General features: G+C 39.0%; 1 protein-coding gene across 5 annotated transcripts in view; it reads right to left on the bottom strand.

The window, feature by feature from the left end:
- Positions 1-21,214, bottom strand: part of LOC139732583 (alpha-1,6-mannosylglycoprotein 6-beta-N-acetylglucosaminyltransferase A-like) — a 100,300-nt gene that overhangs the window by 22,692 nt on the left and 56,394 nt on the right. For all 5 annotated transcript variants that reach the window (XM_071643437.1, XM_071643436.1, XM_071643439.1 and 2 more), the window contains one exon: positions 3,782-3,951. In XM_071643437.1, the coding sequence (XP_071499538.1) occupies positions 3,782-3,951 (170 nt within the window). The remainder of the gene's footprint in view (positions 1-3,781; positions 3,952-21,214) is intronic.

Raw genomic sequence — 21,214 nt, 5'->3', positions numbered from 1 at the left:
GAACTAGCCGCTCACTCGAGTTGTCATTATTGGTAAAATCGTGTCAACTTTCATAGCTTGCACATACATCGTAAATGTATTGGGAATGACAGGAAATCACAAATGCAATTAAAGAATTGGGCAGACGATCGATACAAATGCTTGTGTGCACACCTGCTCAAATTCAATCGAGTAATTTCTGGATAGCTGTTAACAGTAAATACACATACAAGCGTGTAGATGTAGGATCTAACAACAGCTGTACAAGTTTGCTTTCAAGTTGGTTTTAATTACTGTTCTTTTCCCTCATGCTTTTAATATTCCTTTATGATATTTCATTTCATTTCATTTGTTCACTACCATTTTCAACAAAAATATTAATGTACAAAACGTATCATGCTAAACAAAAACCCCAACAAAACTGTATATTTCAGATATCAAAATATAGAATAATCTCGATACAGGTATAATAGCTTGTGGGGCAGACACATTAGCATACTTAGGCATATTACTACTGTAAGATTCTGGTAAATGCATTCCCCGTCTTTTCAAATGTGATGTCAGAAAAGACTCTACAAGTTAATATGTTTATCATATTGGCCATAAATGTTTTGCTATTTTGAAAATTATAGGTAACGATGTTTTCAGTCAAATTGAATTTGAACAAACAGTGCATGAGTGCCTAGGTGTACGTGTATGACAGACATTGAAGCTTAAAGGTGGCAGACTTTGTTCACAGTTGCTAACAAAGTATTAACACCCTCAGAACCACTGTCTCACACCTTTATTGCTACAGCTGAATTACCCATGGTTGTCTTGCCTTTGAGCAGGACAGGGTTAAAAGAACTCAGTACAAAGTGGGTAATACGAACAATCAATCCGTTGCCAAACTACGAAGATTTTGATACATTCACTTTTTTTTGTACCTGAGAAGCTCATAGAACTTTGACACATCTTTTAATAATTGTGTCCCTTTTTAAAGAGATATTCCCATCACCTTCACATGGATGAATACATTTGTATCTGGTGTCAATATGCATGACAGCTAAAGTTACGAACAACTTGTATATTTTGCTCGCAACGACAGCCATCAAATAACCTCCCGAGACCTGTAAGTTATCATCTACAATGCGATGTCAAGCAGACAAAATGTAATACATTCCTCTTAGGATGAGGGACAGTTACAGAAAAAAAAAAGGAGAAAGATACGATTTAAGTAGTGCAAAAATTGCACATAATGTATGCATTTGTCATGACGAGATGGCTCCACAGATGGATTCATGCAAGATCATCAAAACCATTAAAGGGGAATTCCACACGATTTTCATAATTTCAAATCATGTAGTACTTAAATCAACAGCTCCATGTATAGATTTGTGGAATTTACACGTATTGTGGTTCCTGAGCAGAGAAACAATACTTTGAAAAATCTTAAACAAATTACACTGAACAAGGATGATGACATAGGAGGCTCACATTCAGAAATGTAGCAGTGTTGTTGTAATTCCGTTACAATACCGCTTGCTTGCGAGTTCATGTGTATATTATGCATGCCTTCTTCTTTTGTTCTGCTTCCTTGAGCCCCAGCCCATGCATTCTTATGGTGATCCTACCATGTCATCATCCTTGTTCATTGCCATTTGTTATACATTTTGAAAACATTCTTATTCCTCATCCCAACCACTATAAATTCTGAAACTCTGTACTCAGTTTAAGTAATCTATTTACCCAAGTGGTTCAAATGTAAAAATCAGAAAATCATCCGGAGGTCTCCTTTAAAGATGAGACGACTTCATGTATAAAGCTATGGGAACTGCTTCACATAGAAACTAGAGAGCTTTTAATGTATACCAAACCTAGGAAATGAATTACTATGAAAACACTTGAGCAGTTCTGTCATGACAGCAATGTTATCATTATGTACAGCATACTGGTAACTGAATGAAGTCTGCAAAAGCATGACACTTACTGTACTAACTTGCAACAGATCAAGGAAAAGAAGAAACATGCACAGGAGAAACAGTGTTTATACTTGTTTGAATGTTATCACAAAATCGAGTTGTTATTGTTGTAATGTCTTGAGGTCATGTTTGTACAATGTCATGTATTTTTTTCCCCATCAATCTTCGGAAAAACCAGTCACCTGCATGAAAATTCTAAGTTTTGCATGTAAGCAGCTACCTGAGAAGCTTGTGAGGAAAGAAACCAGGACTGGTTGAAACTTGAAGCACAAAATTTGGGTTTTGTCTCTATCCACAAGGATGTCTTAACAATTAATTTCTCTCCATTACTCCTGGATGGAATGCAAAGGTCAAGCTCTGGCTCATCTCAAGGAGAGAAACAAGGAGGCTGAAAATCGGCTGCCCAGGGATGGAGGAATGCTGACAACAAAGTGTTAAAGCAATGAATAATGCACAGAGACAAGGTGGTGGATGAGGTGTGGAGGGGAGAGAGAGATGGCATCACTCAAAGGGAGACAGGACCGGATGGCAGGCGAGTGGGGACGGGCGGGGCAAGATGAGGGGGAAGGTTGCTAGGAGGAGGAGGAGGAGAAGAGTCAAAGATTCTGAAAGAAAGGAAGGAGGAAGCAAAATAGGAGGAAGGAGAGGAAAAATAATGAGGGGAAGGACAGGACCAGTTGGTTGTCTAGTGGGGAAGGGCAGGGCAGGATGAAGGGGAAGGTTGCTAGGAGGAGGAGAGTCAAAGATTCAAAGAAAGGAAGGAGGAAGCAAAATAGGAGGAAGGAGAGGAAAAATAATGAGGGGAAGGACAGGACCAGTTGGTTGTCTAGTGGGGAAGAGAGGATGAAAGGGAAGGTTGCTAGGAGGAGGAGAGTCAAAGATTCAGGAAGAAAGGAAGGAGGAAGCAAAATAGGAGGAAGGAGAGGAAAAATAATGAGGGGAAGGACAGGACCAGTTGGTAGTCTAGTGGGGAAGGGCAGGGCAGGATGAAGGGGAAGGTTGCTAGGAGGAGGAGGAGAATCAAAGATTTAGGTAGAAGGGATGTTGGAAGAGAAAATAGGAGGAGGGGGATGAAGCATATCAGGAAGGCATCTATGAGGAGGACAGGACCAGTTGGCAGGTGATGGGAAAGAGCAGGGCAGGAGGATAGGGAACATTGGTAGTAGGAGGAGAGAAGACGATACAGGAAAAGGAGAAGAGGAAGGGAAATATGAGGAGGGGGAGGAAGAACATCGGGAGGGCATCTCTGAGGGGAAGGATAGTACTGGTTGGCAGGTGATGGGGGAGGGCACGACAGGAGAAAGGGAAAGGCTGCTAGGAGGAGGAGAGTCAAAGATTCAGGAAGAAGGGAAGGAGGAAGAGAAAGACATATGTAGGAGGAGGGAAAGGAAGAATATCAGGAAGGCATCCATGAGGGGAAGGATAGGACTGGTTGGCGGGTGATGGGGGAGGGTGGGGCAGGAGGATGGGGAAGGAGGATGGGGAAGGTTGCTCGGAGGAGGAGAGTCAAAAGATTCAGGAAGAAGTGATGATGGAAGAGAAATGGAAGGGGGAAGGAAGAATATCGGGCATTGTCTTGTCAGTGGGTCCCTCCATTTTTCACACATTTCACATCGTTAACTTCACTTTTATCTCTTCATTATTCATTACAACATCTCATTATCAAATTAAAGGGTTCACTATTGTTGTATACTTTGTTCACGTCACAATGTCTTGTTTAATATTCTATTGCAATAAAAAGAAATACATGTATCTATGTTTTTGTCAAAAAAATAAGAATAAATTTGAACTGAATTGAATGGAATTGAATTGAATTGTATGAAATTGGATAAAACACGTACGCGCCCAATGTGCCTGTTGCCGTGGAGATCTCGACGTCGTGACCCAGGATGTAGAGTGTGGAGAGGATGTCGCTCCACTGGACCAACTCTCCTAGAGGACCCCCATTGAAGGCGTTGTCTGCTATCTTGAAGCCAGATTCCTTGGTCAGAGCTCCTATGTGGACCAGGATCTACAAGTGACAAGGTAGAAATCAGATCATAGTTCATTCACAACAGAAGCTCAGATGACAATATCCTGTGAAAAATTTCTGCTACAAGACTGCTGAACTGAAATTCAACATGTTGTGACAGGATTTATGGATATGTGTACATTTATACTTCTCTCTCTCTTTCCCCATCTCTCTCTCGTTCTACAATGTATCTATTTATCTATCTATCTATCTATCTATCTATCTATCTATCTATCTATCTATCTATCTATCTAATTTATATATGAACACAAGTCTGACTGTAAATGGGTTAAGAGCCATTTTTAAACATTATATCAAAAAGTCCACCATCAAATATTGCAATAAACCATTCCAGTGATACCTTTATATTTGTTATATAACAAGAAATATTCTTGAAGATATGGATAAAAATATTCCATCTTTCGTTTTTATTTTCCTTGTTTCTTTACAGTGATTTTTATCACAAATATTCTAAATCTATAAGATTGGAGTTAACTTGTTTTGTCATTGAATCTTTTATATCCATTTGTATGCAAGTATGCATGTATACCTTAACCCGTTCAGGACGTACTGATTTTGCTACAACACGCATTTCCCATAGACACCTGCCCGAGTATACTCGAGACTCATCCTCAACGGGTTAAGTCATTATATCATCAATCTATTGTTACAATGTGGAACACAGCACTGTGAAACACACATACTGCCCAGGAGGTTAAACAGAAAACAGAAGAATGTTGTTCAGTTTTGTTTATTCCATTCCAGGATTATGTCACTTCCAGAAGTCGTTGACATTTTTGACACATCTTGAAGGTGATATTTCTCACCTCTTGCACAACAAGAGGTTGACGTGGGTATGATGGTGTAAAGAAACACTTGCATGGTCATGAATTGAGCATGAGGTCACACATGCTGGGCGCCAGGCAAAGACCTTGTTATCTATGAGCTCCTGGATGACATCTGATCTTATCAGTAGTAAAAATTGTTGATATGTGGCCCTATATCACAAAACCAACAAAAAGTCGCCAGACATGGATTCTTAGTTAAGGGTTGATTCTGAAAGAGGTCAATCCTTGTATGATGCATAACTCAATTCAAATAGACTCTCTAACCTACATATCTAGATATTGGACACACACCCTGTAAAAGTATGAACTGAGAAGAGGCTCTGAGTACAGGCTCTATTCAAGCATTTAATCTTTACCAAACCATGCTAGCTGTATGATGACTAGGACAAAAAACAGGATGCAAACCACTGGAGCTGAAGGGATTAGAAGATCAAGCTGAAATTGAGCATGCTGTACACATTCTGCATATGATGTACGCCAACTTTCAAAGCCCTAGCATTATCCTTTTGAAAGTTATTAGAGTTGAAAGTGAAGAGTGTGCAAAGGGTTTTCAAGAAATGAAAAGGGGCCTCTAAAGATACTACATACCTGATCTCACTACTCTCTAAAAAAAATCGAGTGAAAATATTCACTCTTAAAGGAGTGAATACAAAAAAGAGTGAATTTAGAGTGAAATTGGAGTGAATTTTGAGTGAAAAATGTTCATTTTTAACTCCTTTTAGAGTGACCTCAGGGATCACTCGAAGATTTTGGAGTGATCCCTGAGGGTCCTCATGTAAAATCAAGGGGTGTGACATTTTTTTCATATTGTGATGCACAGTCACATATTATATGGTCCAGCCTTGTCTTGATTTCCAAGGGCTCTAGTCCTCCACACATGTATCTGTGTATCACCAACCCTTTCATAGATGCTAAAACTGCTTATGGTGAAAACTTGCTTGTTACTGTTTAATTTGCTCCCACTTTTCACAGAGAAATCACATGAGGGAATGGAATTGATATCTATAGAGTAAAACATGTGTGAAACAGATCAATACGCACCATACGTTGTAAACTAGTAATCAATGGACAGTATTCTATGTGTTTATACAGTGGTTTTCACAATAGCAATACAGGAAGAACCTATAAAGGCACACATACTGCCCTAACTGGAGAGGGCAGCATCCATCAAACAGCAAAACCGTGTCAGAGGGTGTGAGGGATTTGTTGTTGTTGTTGTTGTTGTTGTTGTTGTTGTTGTTGTTGTTAATACCATTTCCCCTTCACACAAATCACTTGAAATTCTCCTTCAGATCACAAGATTTCATTTTCAAAGACATTTTCTCATTGTTGAAGTAGATATTATCTCCCCAAAAAAAGACATCTTTTTTTTTTATTTTTTTTCAACTGTTAAAGAATTAAAAAAAAAAAAACATGCCATCTCTTCTCTTTCGGGGGGTGGGGTGGGGTGGTAGCTGGAGGAAGAGCGGAAGAAAACGGCTTTGATGGATTCTCAGTGCAAACATTGATGGCACGTATAAATTTGGAAACATACCGCCACATACTACTCCAGTGACAATGTACCACATAGAACCTCAGGCAGGTGAGTTATGATTTATCATAGCTACTGAAGACACATGGGGTGACAGGTGAGATGTGAACTCATGAGAACTATTTTTATAAAGATTCTCTGGGGTTTCACACTTGCAGAGATGGTTTAAGTTTCTCAACTGGCTGGGAGTGAGTAACTGCAAGGAAGTGAAGCAAGGGGGGGGGGGGGTGTGTCCCCTTCGCATGTACAGAGCTTTTTCCAGTTTGGGTTGTGAAATAGTGCAATTGTGTATTTCTTATGGAAGATGGTTATGAAGGACATCATTTTGATCATATTCTGCCCAAATTTAGGTCAAGGGTGTATGAGTCTGAAATTTACAAGTGTATTGCAAATATGACTTATTACACGGCACAATTTTTAAAGACTCCTTTGGATTATTTGTATTCAGAAAAGTAAATAGCTATAATTTGTCAGATACAGCCATTTACAGGTATCCTCAAAGCAAACAAAGAAGAGAGTACTGGTAGGGAAAAAGTTTACATTAGTGGGTGTCCCTTCAGTTGTAATAATCTTTCATGCTGTGGGCTTGTTTGTTTGCTTGTTTGTTTGTTTGTTTGTTTTCCATGAGGTGTGAGAGAATGATGGCTGAGAGGATGAGCGTAAGACTCGATAGGTCTGCACTTGTTGAGAGGACTTATTTGCACAGTTCTGAATGTTTCTAAACTCTCGACAACTTTCCAAAAACGATCTACAGCTAAAGAACGTGAGGGCTCCGATCAGGGAGGTTGAAGTGTAGACTCCACCTCCCTGCCCTGATATGACTCTTACCAGGGAGGTCCACCTCCCTCCTCTCACACTACAAACTGCAAACCGGTGACTACAAACAACCTTCTATTTAACAACTGCATCACAAAATTCAATGAGTCTGGCTGGTCAATGAAACATGTACCCATAACTAAAAAATAAAAAAAACACTTCCATTCGAGAGTACATACAAGGGCGTACACCACACACTGTATCTATAGTGTAACTGCAAGTACCAAAGAAACAGTAAACACAAATTCAAATTCGGCTTGATCTCATCAATTGTGTTTTAGAGGTCAAATTATTCAGATCAAAAACGTGTACACAGAATCGAGTGTATTGCCATTGGCAAACAACTTCAAATGATGACTGGTCAAATTATTTTTGATATGCAGTCACACTCTAGTATATGGAAGGAAAATGATCCATATTTGCTTTCACGCTTACAAATGATTATTGCAACAGCATGATATGGGGCATGTGCCTTTATAGACAAGTCTACAAATGAGTTCTTTGCCAATGTCAAAGGGCTTGAGTTCATTAAGAAACCTTTAATAGGAGGAGGATATTTCTGGGCACCACCAGCAAGTAAAAAACACAATCCTGTTGACACGAATCACATCATCCTCTACCCCTCTATAAGTTTGAATATTTATGATCTTTGCTTTGATACATTATAGCCAAAGAGTCAACACAAGGACATGAATTACCACAAGTAACCATTTCTTCTTCTGCGTGCATTTGTTTTATATTCAACATATTCATAATTGGATAATGACTTTAAATACTAAATGACACAGCGCATATCTTTTCACTCAAAAAAAGAAAAAGAAAATCAGTCCATACATTTCACCTTTAAAGGGATTCTATGATGTCTTTGAAAAACATTCAGATGTGTAATCAGGACATACAGAATACATTGATTTGATACCATAGAGCAGTATTGCATGATGAGGATTCAAACTATTGAAGGGACTGTACAGTACTGGTTGAGGTAAGGGATTCATGTTTTGAAAATTTCTAAGTGAGATAATGAGAAACCTCTTATCAAATTTGAAAGAGCATGTAATTTCAAGAAGGATTCAACGTTCATTTGATGAAAATTGGTTTTGAAATGGCTGAGATATCCAAAAAACTGATAATCATAAAAGGCGACAGGCCACACCTTTTATTAGGATCTATTTGTTTCCCCTTGTTTTTGGATATCTCAGCCATTTCAAAACCGATTTTCATCAAATAAACTTTTGATACCCTTTAGAATTGCATGCTCTTTGACATCTCATAGAGTGGTTTCTGAATATCTCGCAAAACGTTAAAAGCTAAATCCTCACCTCGACCAGAACTGTACACACCCTTTAAGCAAAGAGCATTCTTTTTCAATTGCATAGTGTATGAAGTCAACTGTCTTTGAGTGTTCCATACAAACTGTACAATATGCAGCTTTGAATTTATGAAGGATACTGAGAAAGAAGCAGTATTTGTTCATGGTTGTTAATGGAAGTTTGTGACTTGCATAAACACCCTTCTGGTCTGAACGTGTAAATCATCATGGATTCTGTACACACCACACGATATCCATATTTTGTCAAAATTCCTCAGTCAGTAACACATATTGAACGGTTGTAATTGCTGGCACACTGCCATTGACTATTAAGGAGTCGTTCATCAGTTGGCGTACATCACTCAGAGCTGGAAGCAATTATAAAATTGGAAGCTGAATGGGAGGTTGTGCCATGCATAATGCATTTCTGGTATCGGCCTTCCATTTGCCTGCCAACCTTCACTAGATGACATTTCATCAGGTAGATGTACCATCATTCTTCCAGTTTTAATCAAATGCTTCTCAAATTGTAGTGAAGAATGGGCTTGACTTTTAACGATGGAATGAAACATTTCCGCTATTAACATACCCTTAGTGTCTATTTTTTCATCATTTGTTGTTATATTTATCATTAGCTGTTGCTGTTTTCTCATCTCTTTTCAACTGGTAGGGGCTAAGTGTTTCTATAAGTGGCTAAGTGTTTCTTGCATGAAGAGACCCTTGACATCTTTAGAAAAAATTGCTGCAGAAATTATCTCAATTTAATTTGATGAAAAATTTGATGAAACGTCAAGCTGCTTTTAATAAGTTGCAATAGGAGAAATTAGCTCGTCAACCTGAAATTGGCACAGCAATCTGAAATGTGTGTTATATGTGACGCGCTACAACAAAAGGATCCGAAAGTTGGGGAAGGACGATTTTCTGAAAATGATGTGACATTATTCCCTTTAATACTCTTCTGCTTTAATTTCATGTACAACACCACACATAAAAGTACTCGGTTGTGGAGATATTGGTGATTTTATGAGACCATGTCGAGTGGTCTAGGAAATAAGCGTTTTGAGAAACCACCTTCAAAGTTTTCTTTCAAACACGATTGTAATCAAGGGGAGGTATTATAAAGACATCTTACACCTCCACGAGGATCATTCAAGCTTACCGCCAGCGGTCTATGCACGACCAATCAGTAACAAGGGTGCCACGCACTAACCAATAAGATCACGCCCTCATTGTTAGGGGCAGAGTCTATCTGCGGTGCGAAATCCAAATCTTCGGACATGTTTCTGTTTCGTTGAAAGTCAGAAAATCATGGTCCGGAAAATCACTAATTTCTTGCCTTTCCTTTGATTGTTTAGCTTTGAAATTTTGGCAGATGATAGATGATACATTAGACTACAAAATTATGCCAAAAACAGAAACCCGATTGTTTTGACCAATTTTGATGATCTGACTTCAAATTCAATTTTTCTCGGCTCAGCCGTCAGCGACTTTAGGATCCTTTTGTTGTAGCGGGTCACATACTCTATTGCAGAAAAATATGATTGAACTACATGTACATGTAGAGTCATTCAATCTGCACGTATACATTTAAGAAAACGTGTCAGTTGAGAAAGAAACAGGAACTTCAATCCAAATATGCATTGCCAATTCAAGCATCCGGCTTAGATGTAACAACGGAAACAAAGAATTTTAAAGGACAAGTCCACCTTTATATACATAATGATTGAGGAAATGCAGCAATATTAGTAGAACACATCAGTGAAAGTTTGAGGAAAATTGGACAATCTATTCAAAAGTTACAAATTTTTTAAGTATCTGCCCAATCTCTGCTGGATGAGAAGACTACTACAGTGTATGATGTCACATGCATACAACGATATAAGGAAAATAAAAAGAAAATTTCACAAAACTTTACTTTTTTAATAAAGTGCACATTCCTTCGACTTGTTAGTGACGTATGTTAAAGGTAGTATTATTCCACCTGCCTTCTGAAAGAGAGAAGTCGAGCGTTCTTTTGTTATGCAAGAAAAATGGAAATATGTATGTTGAATTTCCTTTATTCTTTCTTTATTTCATTGTACACATATGACATCACAAGCTATAGTAGTCTTTTCATCCAGCCATGACTGAGCAGAAACTTCAAAAGTTCATAACTTTTGAACGGATTGTCGGATTTTCCCCAAACTTTCGCTGATGTGTTCTACTAATATTGCTGCATTCACTCAACCCACATGTCTATGAAGGTGAACTTGTTCTTTAAATGAACAACAATCTTTAATCTACTCCACACCATGAAACACTGACAATGGATAGTGAAAAAAAAAAGAAGAAAAAAAGAAGAAAAACTTTATACTGGAATAATACAGCACCTAGTTTATGAGACCTGTGGGATTTTAGCAACATATTTGTAAAATCAAAATATGCTATATCGATCAATTCTAGATTTCCGGCATTTCAGCCCTGCCATACTTTACAATGAAAGGTGGAAGAAAACTTGCTACACGGACTTGTTGTTACATGTACAGTACATCTCTGCATTTCCAGTCTACATTCTGCATCATTTGATACTCTGAAAGAACTAACAAGCTACAAATGTACACACCATAACGGGAAAGCATTGCTTGCAATGAAAAGTTCATGGGGGTTGGTCGTCCTGTTTGTGTATGTGTGTGTGTGTGTGTCTGTGTCTGTGTCTGTGCTACAGCTGAGTACCTACATGTACATGTAGTGGAAATGAAGCCATTGCAATACCATTGCCATGACAACCGAGGTTGCCATGGGGCTCTGGGATACAAAACATGCGAGTTGTTTTACATGAAAATGTCATATTCATGGCAACCATCCGTTTTTAGCATAAGAAGAGAAACCGTACAAAATGTCTGTGTGTTGGACCCTTACCAACTCTTAAAACTAATGAGAGGTCTACCACTGATATATATCTCTCCCTTCCATATATATCTCTCTCGTTCTCTCTGCCCATCTATCTACCCATCTTTTTATCTATTCATATACTTGTTCCTCTCCTCTACCATCTGTTTCTATTTCCTTCTATTCACCCTTTAGAGGGATGGTATAGTTTTGGTTGAGATTAAGATTTGGGTATTAACCCGTTGAGGACGAGTCCCGAGTATACTCGGGCAGGTGTCTATGGGAAATGCATGTTGTAGCAAAATCAGCCCGTCCTCAGTGGAAACTGAATGATGTTGTCTGCCTACTCTTGTACCTGTCAGTAGGGCTTAACAAATGTATCCCTTTTTACAGACATTAAGATATTTTGTATTTGTGGTTGAAGAAAAATGTCTACCAACAGCTTGTATGAAATCTACTGTAGTTACACCTGAGTTTAAAAAAAACATGAAACAACAACCCCATGTTAATTGAGAATATGCTTCATCTGTCTACATACATTTTTTTTTTTGTCTGAATAAATTCACCACTGAAAATCTTTGGTAGAAAACAGTTTGTGGGTTGTTCCCCCCTCAATCATAAAGAAGCTTCCAATTTTATAATTCTGAGGAAAGGTCTGTCTTACCTAGCCCATCAGTATGCCAGCTTATGAAAGGAGTTTCATTCTCAGGTTTAAAAAAAAGAAGGGACATACAAACTTTAAAAAGTGCCCCCCCCCCCTATTTCTCAATCATTGTCAATTGATATCTTTACACCACAAATGCCTCCATTTTTTTCTTTACCTCCTTTTTGTCTACAAAACAATATTTTCTCCTTTAAATACCTACAGACAAAGGAAAAATAGAAGTTGGACTACTCACATTCTCTCCTTAAAAGTCACATGAAAAATCTTGATGTAAGTTATTGATATTACACAATTTGTACTGCTGTACAGTTTCCGCAGAGGACAATTCGAAGGCTGCAAGTCAGCATTGAATCATTTTGGATAAAAATAACCATGACTATTGTGCAATATTATATCAACACCTATTAAACTAACATGTGATTACTTTGCATAACTCTACAGACTTGTTGCTGAGGCCCATGCTAATTAAAAGATGAAACCAGATTTTGTGCAAAATCTCCTGAGGATATTTCCACCAAAAATATCCTTGGTTCTCCACCGCTTATTCACCGCACCAAAGTAAAGAGGCCTTTTCAGGGGATAACGATCCTATGGCACTAAATCACGTCCAACCTCGAGATCAACACGCACCTCCCGTTTTGATGTCTTAAAAGACAAGTCCTCCTTCATATACAATGTTATGTACAGTACATGTGTGAAGTGAGTGAATGCAGCAATATTAGAACACATCAGTGAAAGTTTGGGGAAAATCAGACAATCTGTTCAAAAGTTGTGATTTTTTAAAGTATCTGCACAGTTACTGCTGGATGAGAAGACTACTACAGTGTATGATACCACATGTGTAGAACGATAATATGTGACCGTGCACCTCAAAACGAACATAAAGTCGCACACACTGATTTTGCGTGAGGACTGAAAATAAGTGAAATGGGTCAACCTAGCCGAACTTGACTTTTTCATATTTTCTGAAAGAGCGGGTCTTCTATTACATTATGCTAAACTTTGGTATCATAAAACGGGCAGGAAAGTGTGTTTTTAGCAGTTTATCTCGAACATTTTTGGTAGAATAGTGTGATTAGGTGTGTCTTTAGAATCCCTTTTTCATTTCTGAAAAACCTTGTCCACACTCTTCACTTTCAACTCTAATAACTTTTGAAAGGATAGTGCTACTGCTTTGAAAGTTGGCATTAATTATGGACAGAATGTGTTAATGAGGCATGACTAATTTCAGTTTAATCTGATAATCTCTTCATTGTTGTTACTCTGGTGGTTTACTTCCTGTTTTTTGTCCCATTCATCGCACAGCCAGCACGGTTTGGTAAAGATTAAGCGCTTGAATAGACACTGTACTTCAGAGCCTCTTTTCTCAGTTCACACTTTTCCTGAGTTTGTGCTTTCTTTCCAATATTTAGATAGGTTAGGAGAGTCCATTTGATTTGAGTTATACATCATTGTAAAGCTTAAATTCTGCTCTTTCAGAATATGGTCTTAACTAAAAATTCATGTCTGGCGACTTCTTGTTTGTTTTGAGGTGCAGGGTCACATATGAGGTAAATACTTGTAAAGAGAATTTCACAAAATCTTATTTTTTGAAAAAAGTGCACATTTCCTCGACTTATGTTAAGGGTAATATTATTTCCCCCTCCCTGCCTTTTGAAAGAGGCAAGTCAAGTGTTCTTTTATCATGCAAGAAAAGTGAAAATATATTGGATTTTCTTTATACCGTTGCACACACGTGACATCACAAGCTGTAAGTAGTAGTTTTCTCATCCAGCAGTGACTGAGCAGAAAACTTCAAAAATTCATAACTTTTGAACAGATTGTCCTATTTTCCTCAAACTCTCACTGATGTGTTCTACTCAATATTGCTGCATTCATTCAATGCACATGTCTTTGAAGGTGAACTTGTCCTTTAAAATCACGCTTCCACGAGATGGTCTATAAAAACATCAACTCTTGGAAGCAGCATTCCCCAATCTCTGACTTCTCTGGTCCATGGCATGCATAATGATGTCAACATTACATTGTAAATCCAGGCAATCTGGCCTGGATTGCTCATCATGGAACTTCCCTTCTAATGCAGCTGGCTGGTGAAAATTTATATGAGTACTCTTTGGTACCCCAGTCTAGCTACTATCAAAAATGTTGCAATTTTGGTTACTATTCGAAAACAATGTTGTATTTTAATTTAATACTTTTTTTTTGTATTAAGGCACTTAGAAATGTCAGTATTAAGCGCTATATAAGTGGTATCTATTGTAATCATTATTACCAGGTAATATATGCATCTATTTTTTCTAAAATGTATCATTATTATTTTTTCTTCAGTGCTATGCCATGGGCCACAAAAGGATGAGTGAGAGTAATTGTTAGCGCTCTATGCAAAAAGATTTTGTTGTGTCAGTATTCTCAAAACACACACACACACACACACACACACAAATTAATACTAAAACATCAGACACATGGCTGCATAGATCCTATAATTCAATGCTTTTTTTCTCTCTTCTTGTGATGACAGCACCAAATAATATAGCGCTAATGCCCTGCTACCATTTGTGGTTGCGGAGTAGACAGTGCATTCACGATATTGTGCAGCTCTGCAGCAGCACTTAACCCATTCTGTATGGGAACCTGGTGGCCTGCGCATTCAGTCTATGGGCATTTCAGAAGTCCGAATGGAACAAGTTAAACGCAGCAACACCAGTACTATTACAGCCCTGCGCATTCACTTATCAATCTACATACAAACAATTAGTAATTACATGACTGTATGGGCCGAGTTTGTGGATCAAAATGGTTTCCAGTTAATAACTGTCCTATACTGTAATGACATTTTGAGGAAAAAAAATTGGAAAAATTTACCATCATTACCGTAATTACGTTGATCACGTCATGACAAGGATGAATTGGTATTTTGAATGGCTAAAATGTACTGCAATGATACAGAGCTACCAAGTCTCACGCATTCTGCGTGAGACTCAAGCATTTAGGGGTCATCTCACAATCTCACCCATGGCACCCATTTTTCTCACGCATCGGGCGAAGTCTGCAACTTGGGCCTATAATAATGAGCATAGCTCAAAAGATTAAAGTGATAGTTGCAAATGAAGGTACACTGTATATCTCCCTTTTGTCTTTCAAAATAAGTAAAGAATAGTCACTTAAGTATGCACCTGATCGCACCATTAAGAGCTAAAAATATTGAAAAAGCTCCCTACTGTGGGAGGCCACAGTGGGGAAAAACCCCTCCCACACCCTCGCTCGCGCGCACATTATATACCGAGATGCCGAGTCATGAAAATCTCACTCATAAAATTTTTTTGAACTTGGAATCCCTGATGATAGCTGTGTGCTAATGTTCATCCTAGGAAAATGAGGTAGTGAAACATGTCGTATAGCAAGCATGTTAATACAAGGTATCTAACCCCCCCCCCCCCCCCCCCTCACCCTCTTCTGCCTAAGACCTTTGTCTATGGTTTCCTCCTAAAGTACAGTGTGGTACTCTGATGCAAACACCAATAGTGCATTTCTAAACCCATTTATGAATTTCCTCCCTGTGCACACTCTAATCACTTCTCATTAATATACAGAACACTGTTGCCCCATGTGGGGGGGGGGGGGGGGGGAAGGGGGCAAAGCAACCTTCCTCAACTCTCATAATTCTGTAAGAGCCAGTATTGAGGCCTATGTTCAGGGAGCAAAAATCCTCTATATTTTTTCCCCCTCCAGTCTGACTCATAAGGGCTTTTTACACTTGCAAATTTCTGCTTAGTCCCGTACCAACGGTGGGGCTAAGGGGGGCCTTAGCCCCACCGTTGGTACCGGACTTTCCTTAGCCCACTTTCTGTTTACACTCGTTTTTGCCAAAGTGGGCTAGCCCCACCGATAGTCCCGTACTATCTGGCTCTGCAAAATAGCAGGGTTAGCACCGCAACTGCGGTGCCAAGCAAACGAGTGTAAACAGAACCAAAAAATAATCCGGGGCTAAGCGACGGAGACGAAGTCCGACCCCCACTGACCAATCGGAAACGAGATAATCAAGTGCTGCCGGTGCGTGCATGTACGTGTACAGTGCACAGCGTAATCATATAAAATGCATGTGGTTTGGAAAGTACCGGACTAAGAAGTATGAGTGTAAAAAGGTCAATTTTCTCCTTAGCCCCGGACAAGAGCTTAGTACGGCACATTTTGGCGAGTGTAAAAAGCTGAAAAAATTGGTACGGGACTAACGATAGTCCTGGGTCAGAGAAAGTACACAAGGGGTTAAGAAACACAAGTGTAAAAAGGGCTTAAATGAGTCACAAACTCATGCCATATCACATCACCAATCACTACATCCTCAAGATAAACTCTTCATATTTTTGTTCCCCTCTCTCGCTCTCACTTTCTCTCGATTTTCTTTTCTCTTTCCGGCATGAGAACATGGCAGCAGCAAATGTCGGGCAGGTATTGTAAACACAAACTACATCAATGGGGCAGGTCTCTGTGATTGATGAGAGATGGCTGTGTTGGTTCTAATCATGTTTTAATAGATGCAACTGAACAGCATTCATTTCAGCGTCACCATCGATGTGCAGCTGACATGGCAGTGAACTCAATCAGAAACATTCCACTCACAAACCTGTGGTTAACCAGGAAGCTGCGCATTTCAGTGCACTCCCATACAAAGACCTTCTAACGCTTCTACATGCAACTAAAAAATAGGGATGATTTGGTTTAAATATAGGAAAGAAAGAGCAATTTCCAAATTCCCAAGGTTGTGTAGTAAAGATAATATAGAAAAACTAGGTCTATCGACTATGACATGATACATACATGACCTATTAAAGCTTAGAGTTGACAGCGCCAAAGGACGTTTTGAGTTAACCTCTGCACAACATTTGAGGAGAAATAAAGAAGAAATCGTACAGATACAATTACAGGTGATTTGGCAGCAGAAATTGTCATCTTGTCCTTTCTGGTTCAATGTCAGGAACATGCCTAATATTGCTAATGTGTATCATGAATGCCAAGATTTATTTATTTATCTAATCAATTCAGTCTTATTTCAACTGGGTAGCCCCATCAGAAGGCAGGTGATATTCTTCCTGGGGGCCCTTTATGTACAATCATAACAATTAAAAAAAAACAATGACATTGACACAAAGGACAAAGATTGGAATTTTATAGCCTACATTCGTATCATATATTGATATGCTGCAGATTGTGGCAGATTCAAATCTTACTCTGTTTATAGTACTTAATACAACATTTCAAAGCTCATTTGAGAAAAAAAAAGAATCCCAACAAATTAAAACATACAATATTGACAGACAAAATGAAATTACTGGATACATCAAAATACACCACTGTTCACAGAATACTTTGATGCAAAATGACCTAGGAAAAAGTCATATCACTATTATTCCTGGAGGGAAAGTTTTACTTCTGATTTTTCTTCATCTTAAGATTATGAATTTGATTAAAAACAGGAAACGAGAATGAACAAGAAAATGCAAAAATAACAGTAACACTTTATACTGGGAATGAACAGACAAAAAAAAAAAAAAGATTTGAAGACTAAATGCTCAGAGATGGCAAGAATAGCTGCTTGGCATGACTACATGAATTTGTTGCATGTGAGAGCTCAGTTGGATTAAGCTTGCAGGGTGAGGATTCATAATTCCATGGGAGGGGGGGGGGGGGGGAGGTTCACATCCTTGCCATGTATTAAAAATAATTCCCAAAGTTCAGTTCTTCCTCCCCCCCCCCCCCCCCACAAAAAAAAGAGAGAAAAGTTTCAAGATCATAAACGACATTGCATTGACCTTGGCTAAAATCCATTCCATTCCCGGATCTCTTAAACCTTAAATGTAATCACGTTCAGCTGACTCATCACGCATACGACGGATTGATAGAAGCCATCCAACTGTCGCCACGGTGCAGTCGCGCATATGAAATAGCCTCCCCTCCTCCTCCCTCCCTCCCTCCCACGTCTGCGTGTTATTGCTCCTCGACTGTCAATGCTGCTTTCCCTCCCCAATAAGGACCTTCCTCGGAGACAGGCTTGGGTTTCTTGGACCATTTTCACATGGGTCGAGAAATGTAGTTTGCAATGATGAATTACAATTACGATTACAATTACTATCACAATTATCAGCCGCACACATGACCGAGGAAGGCTTTGTGGATTCTGCAGTTTCGAAATTTCATATTGAAAGGAGGTGTGGCTTTTTTCCAGGGTTCCCATCAATCACCCTTTGAGGTACTTGGTATAAGAAATGTGCGATCTGACTGCAGTGCGAGAATTTGATGGGTGTGGTTATTCTGTGGAAGCGGGTGAAAAGTCACCAAAGGCTCCGCCCCTAGAAACATGATTTGCATGTCAACCCATACACATGACTGTTTAATATTATTCTGGAGAAAAGTCACTGGAAAACACCTCTGCCCTGTCACTTGCATTACGACTTGAATTACGATTCAAATCACCCTCTGCGATTCAAGTTTGCATCACACGGCCAAAATGCGTCATCTTAATCATGACTGCAGAATGCATCACTAGAATCGTGATTACAAGTTCCAATACAACTAGATGCACTCTCTGTGCGTGTGAAAACGACCTCGGTTCATCTTCTTAGCTTTCGAGAGGTGCCACTACTCTTTGTCTGCCATTTGAGAGGAGACATTCGGCCGGGCGTGTCTCCTGATGCTATCTCCTCTTCATCATTACCGATGCACAAACTCTCATAATGCACTGAATTAAAGAGCCGGTAGCATGGGGACATACCACCGAGTGGGGAGACTGAACCGGCTCAGATATATTCGAGAATCCTAATAACGAATCATCTATACGGCTTTATAACCGATCTGTACAGAAGTACTCACATAGCCCAAGAATCTCAACTGGTGTAGATAGTGTACAATGTATACTTCGATGCGCATTGATCGCCCACGAATCCTCATGCTACAGGCTTGGTCTTTAGCCCTCACTCAACCAGTATTCCAAATCCTGTTGCACTTAATTACACAAACTCTTTGCCTTGAAGTATGATAGGGAATGTATGTCATACGTACGGTCGCTACAAAGTAAAAGCCATCATGAAGTTTGTCAAGAACAAGAACAAAATGTTTCAATACTTCAAGGAAAACAGACTAGAATATTAACTATATTTACTAGAATATTCAAAGAGGAATTCAAAGTTTATTTAATGAAAATTGGTTATGAATTGGAAATGGCTGAGATATCCCTATCCAAAACAAAGCGATCCCAATAAAAGGTGGGACCCATCTTTTATTAGGACCACATTGGTTTACGCTCCTGTTTCTCAATATCTCAGCCATTTCAAAACCGATTTTCATCAAATAAATTTTCAATTCCTCTTATAACTGTATGCTCTTTGATATTTCATAATTGGTTTCTAATTGTCTCACAAAAAGTTAAAATCTGAATCCCCCATATTTCAACCAAAACTGTACCATACAAAATTATAACTTTAAACATACATAAAAGGAATTATAGAAGAAATTGCACAATAATTTCTGTAGCCATTGTGACAAAAGGGGAAAACAAAAACATTGTGCATGCTCCAACTTTCATGTACAAGCTCAACAAAATTGTATAATGGCAATGCTTTCTTGTAGACTGGGAGTGTAGATGCCAAACTAGAGCAAGGACACACAAATTCCACTCAGTTAATATAGCTACTACAGATAAAAGAATTCCCAACATTCCAAATCAGATTAAACTTTTATTCGAAGGGCACCCTCTCCAGAATAGCACCCATCCATATCTATTCACCATTATTTTCATCTCCTGTTAATCTCTCTAGGTATCATCAGGCATGCACAATTCTGTCATTTGTTGTAAATAATACTTCCTGGTAAACTCATTGGGTGCATTCGAGCGCTCTCCTAAAGCGAACTGTACCGTACTGTACCCACGCCAGAGGAGCGCTCGAACGCTCCTAAAGTGTACCGTACCATACTGTATCAAGCCAAAAGTGGACCACTTCCCGATGTGCTCCAAAAGCGTACCAAAAGCGTACCAAAAGTTCGCTGGAAAGCATGCGTGTATCATGCGCATACGTCACAATGCGAAGACATCATACTCTTTGTTCGGAACAGGTGCAAGTAGTTCAAGCGCCAGGTGGATGACATTCTTGCTACAAAATGTGTGACCTTTTCTAAAAATAACTCGTGAGGTACACTTTCTCAACAGAGCGCTCGAACGCTTCAAATCTGGCACAGTTCGGTACCGTATGCTTTGGTTCGCTTTAGAGCGCTCGAACGCACCCCTGGATCAGTTGTTTTGCTGTTGTTGTTGTTGTTGTTGTTGTTGTTGTCGTTGTTGTTGTTGCTGTTGTTGTTGTTTTAATAGTATGTGCAATTCATGCTCAGGCATAAACGTATATTTATATGCCAAGTACTGAGAAGCTCTATGATTAAGATCATTTATTCTTTGATAGGTGGCTTGAATACCACTATTTTCCGAGGGGCACGAACCTGAAGAAAACAGTGCTCCATGTATTTCTGTCACTCATGAATTCATAATGTCACTATAACAGTCTACCCTGGTTTCCAAAATTAGTGAGTGCTGTAATTCGATCAAAATTATGACACTGGCCAATTGTAACAATATCAGGGGAATTAAGTTTGTCGCTCTTCATGGGATGACAATTCATGACCAGGCAGTACCAATATAACTGTTCAAATTAATTCCATTGCACTGGATATCCAAATTCTTTGAAAACTTCTTTTCAATTTTTTTTTTCTTTCTCTAGACACACACAGACAATTTGTAACTGTGTATGGGTTAAGTGGGCACTATCCATTTGTTTCCATTCAATGACTGTTCTGATCCCATTATGCATGAATCACACAGATATGCTGTTCATTATAAAGACATCACATTCCCGAGAAAGCACTGGGCATGAAATGCCATCATCTCTGCAATAAAGATACATGTGTATTTGATGAGCAAAACAAGTCTGCCTTCGCACTTCTCTCTGCCCGAAATAGCCGGGAAATACCTCAAAACATTCACCAAGTGTCAATTCCCTCACGCTCGTTGAAGACCGAGACGTCTAGATGTTTTATGACATCGAATCAAGTAGACTTTAATTAGCACGGGGGTCTCACATGTTCAGCTAGACAGACACTCTCTTTGTGGACTAAATGCAGCTCTCATTAGCGCCTTCGTCAGAGTGGCTCGTCAACAAACACTTGGTCCTCGAGAGAAAACGAAA

The sequence above is a fragment of the Diadema antillarum genome, unplaced genomic scaffold, assembly GCF_040938485.1.
Source record: "Diadema antillarum isolate AM-2024a unplaced genomic scaffold, OU_Dant_1.0 seq00000437_RagTag, whole genome shotgun sequence".
NCBI lineage: Eukaryota > Metazoa > Echinodermata > Echinoidea > Diadematoida > Diadematidae > Diadema > Diadema antillarum.
This window is presented reverse-complemented; position numbering and strand designations above follow the sequence as displayed.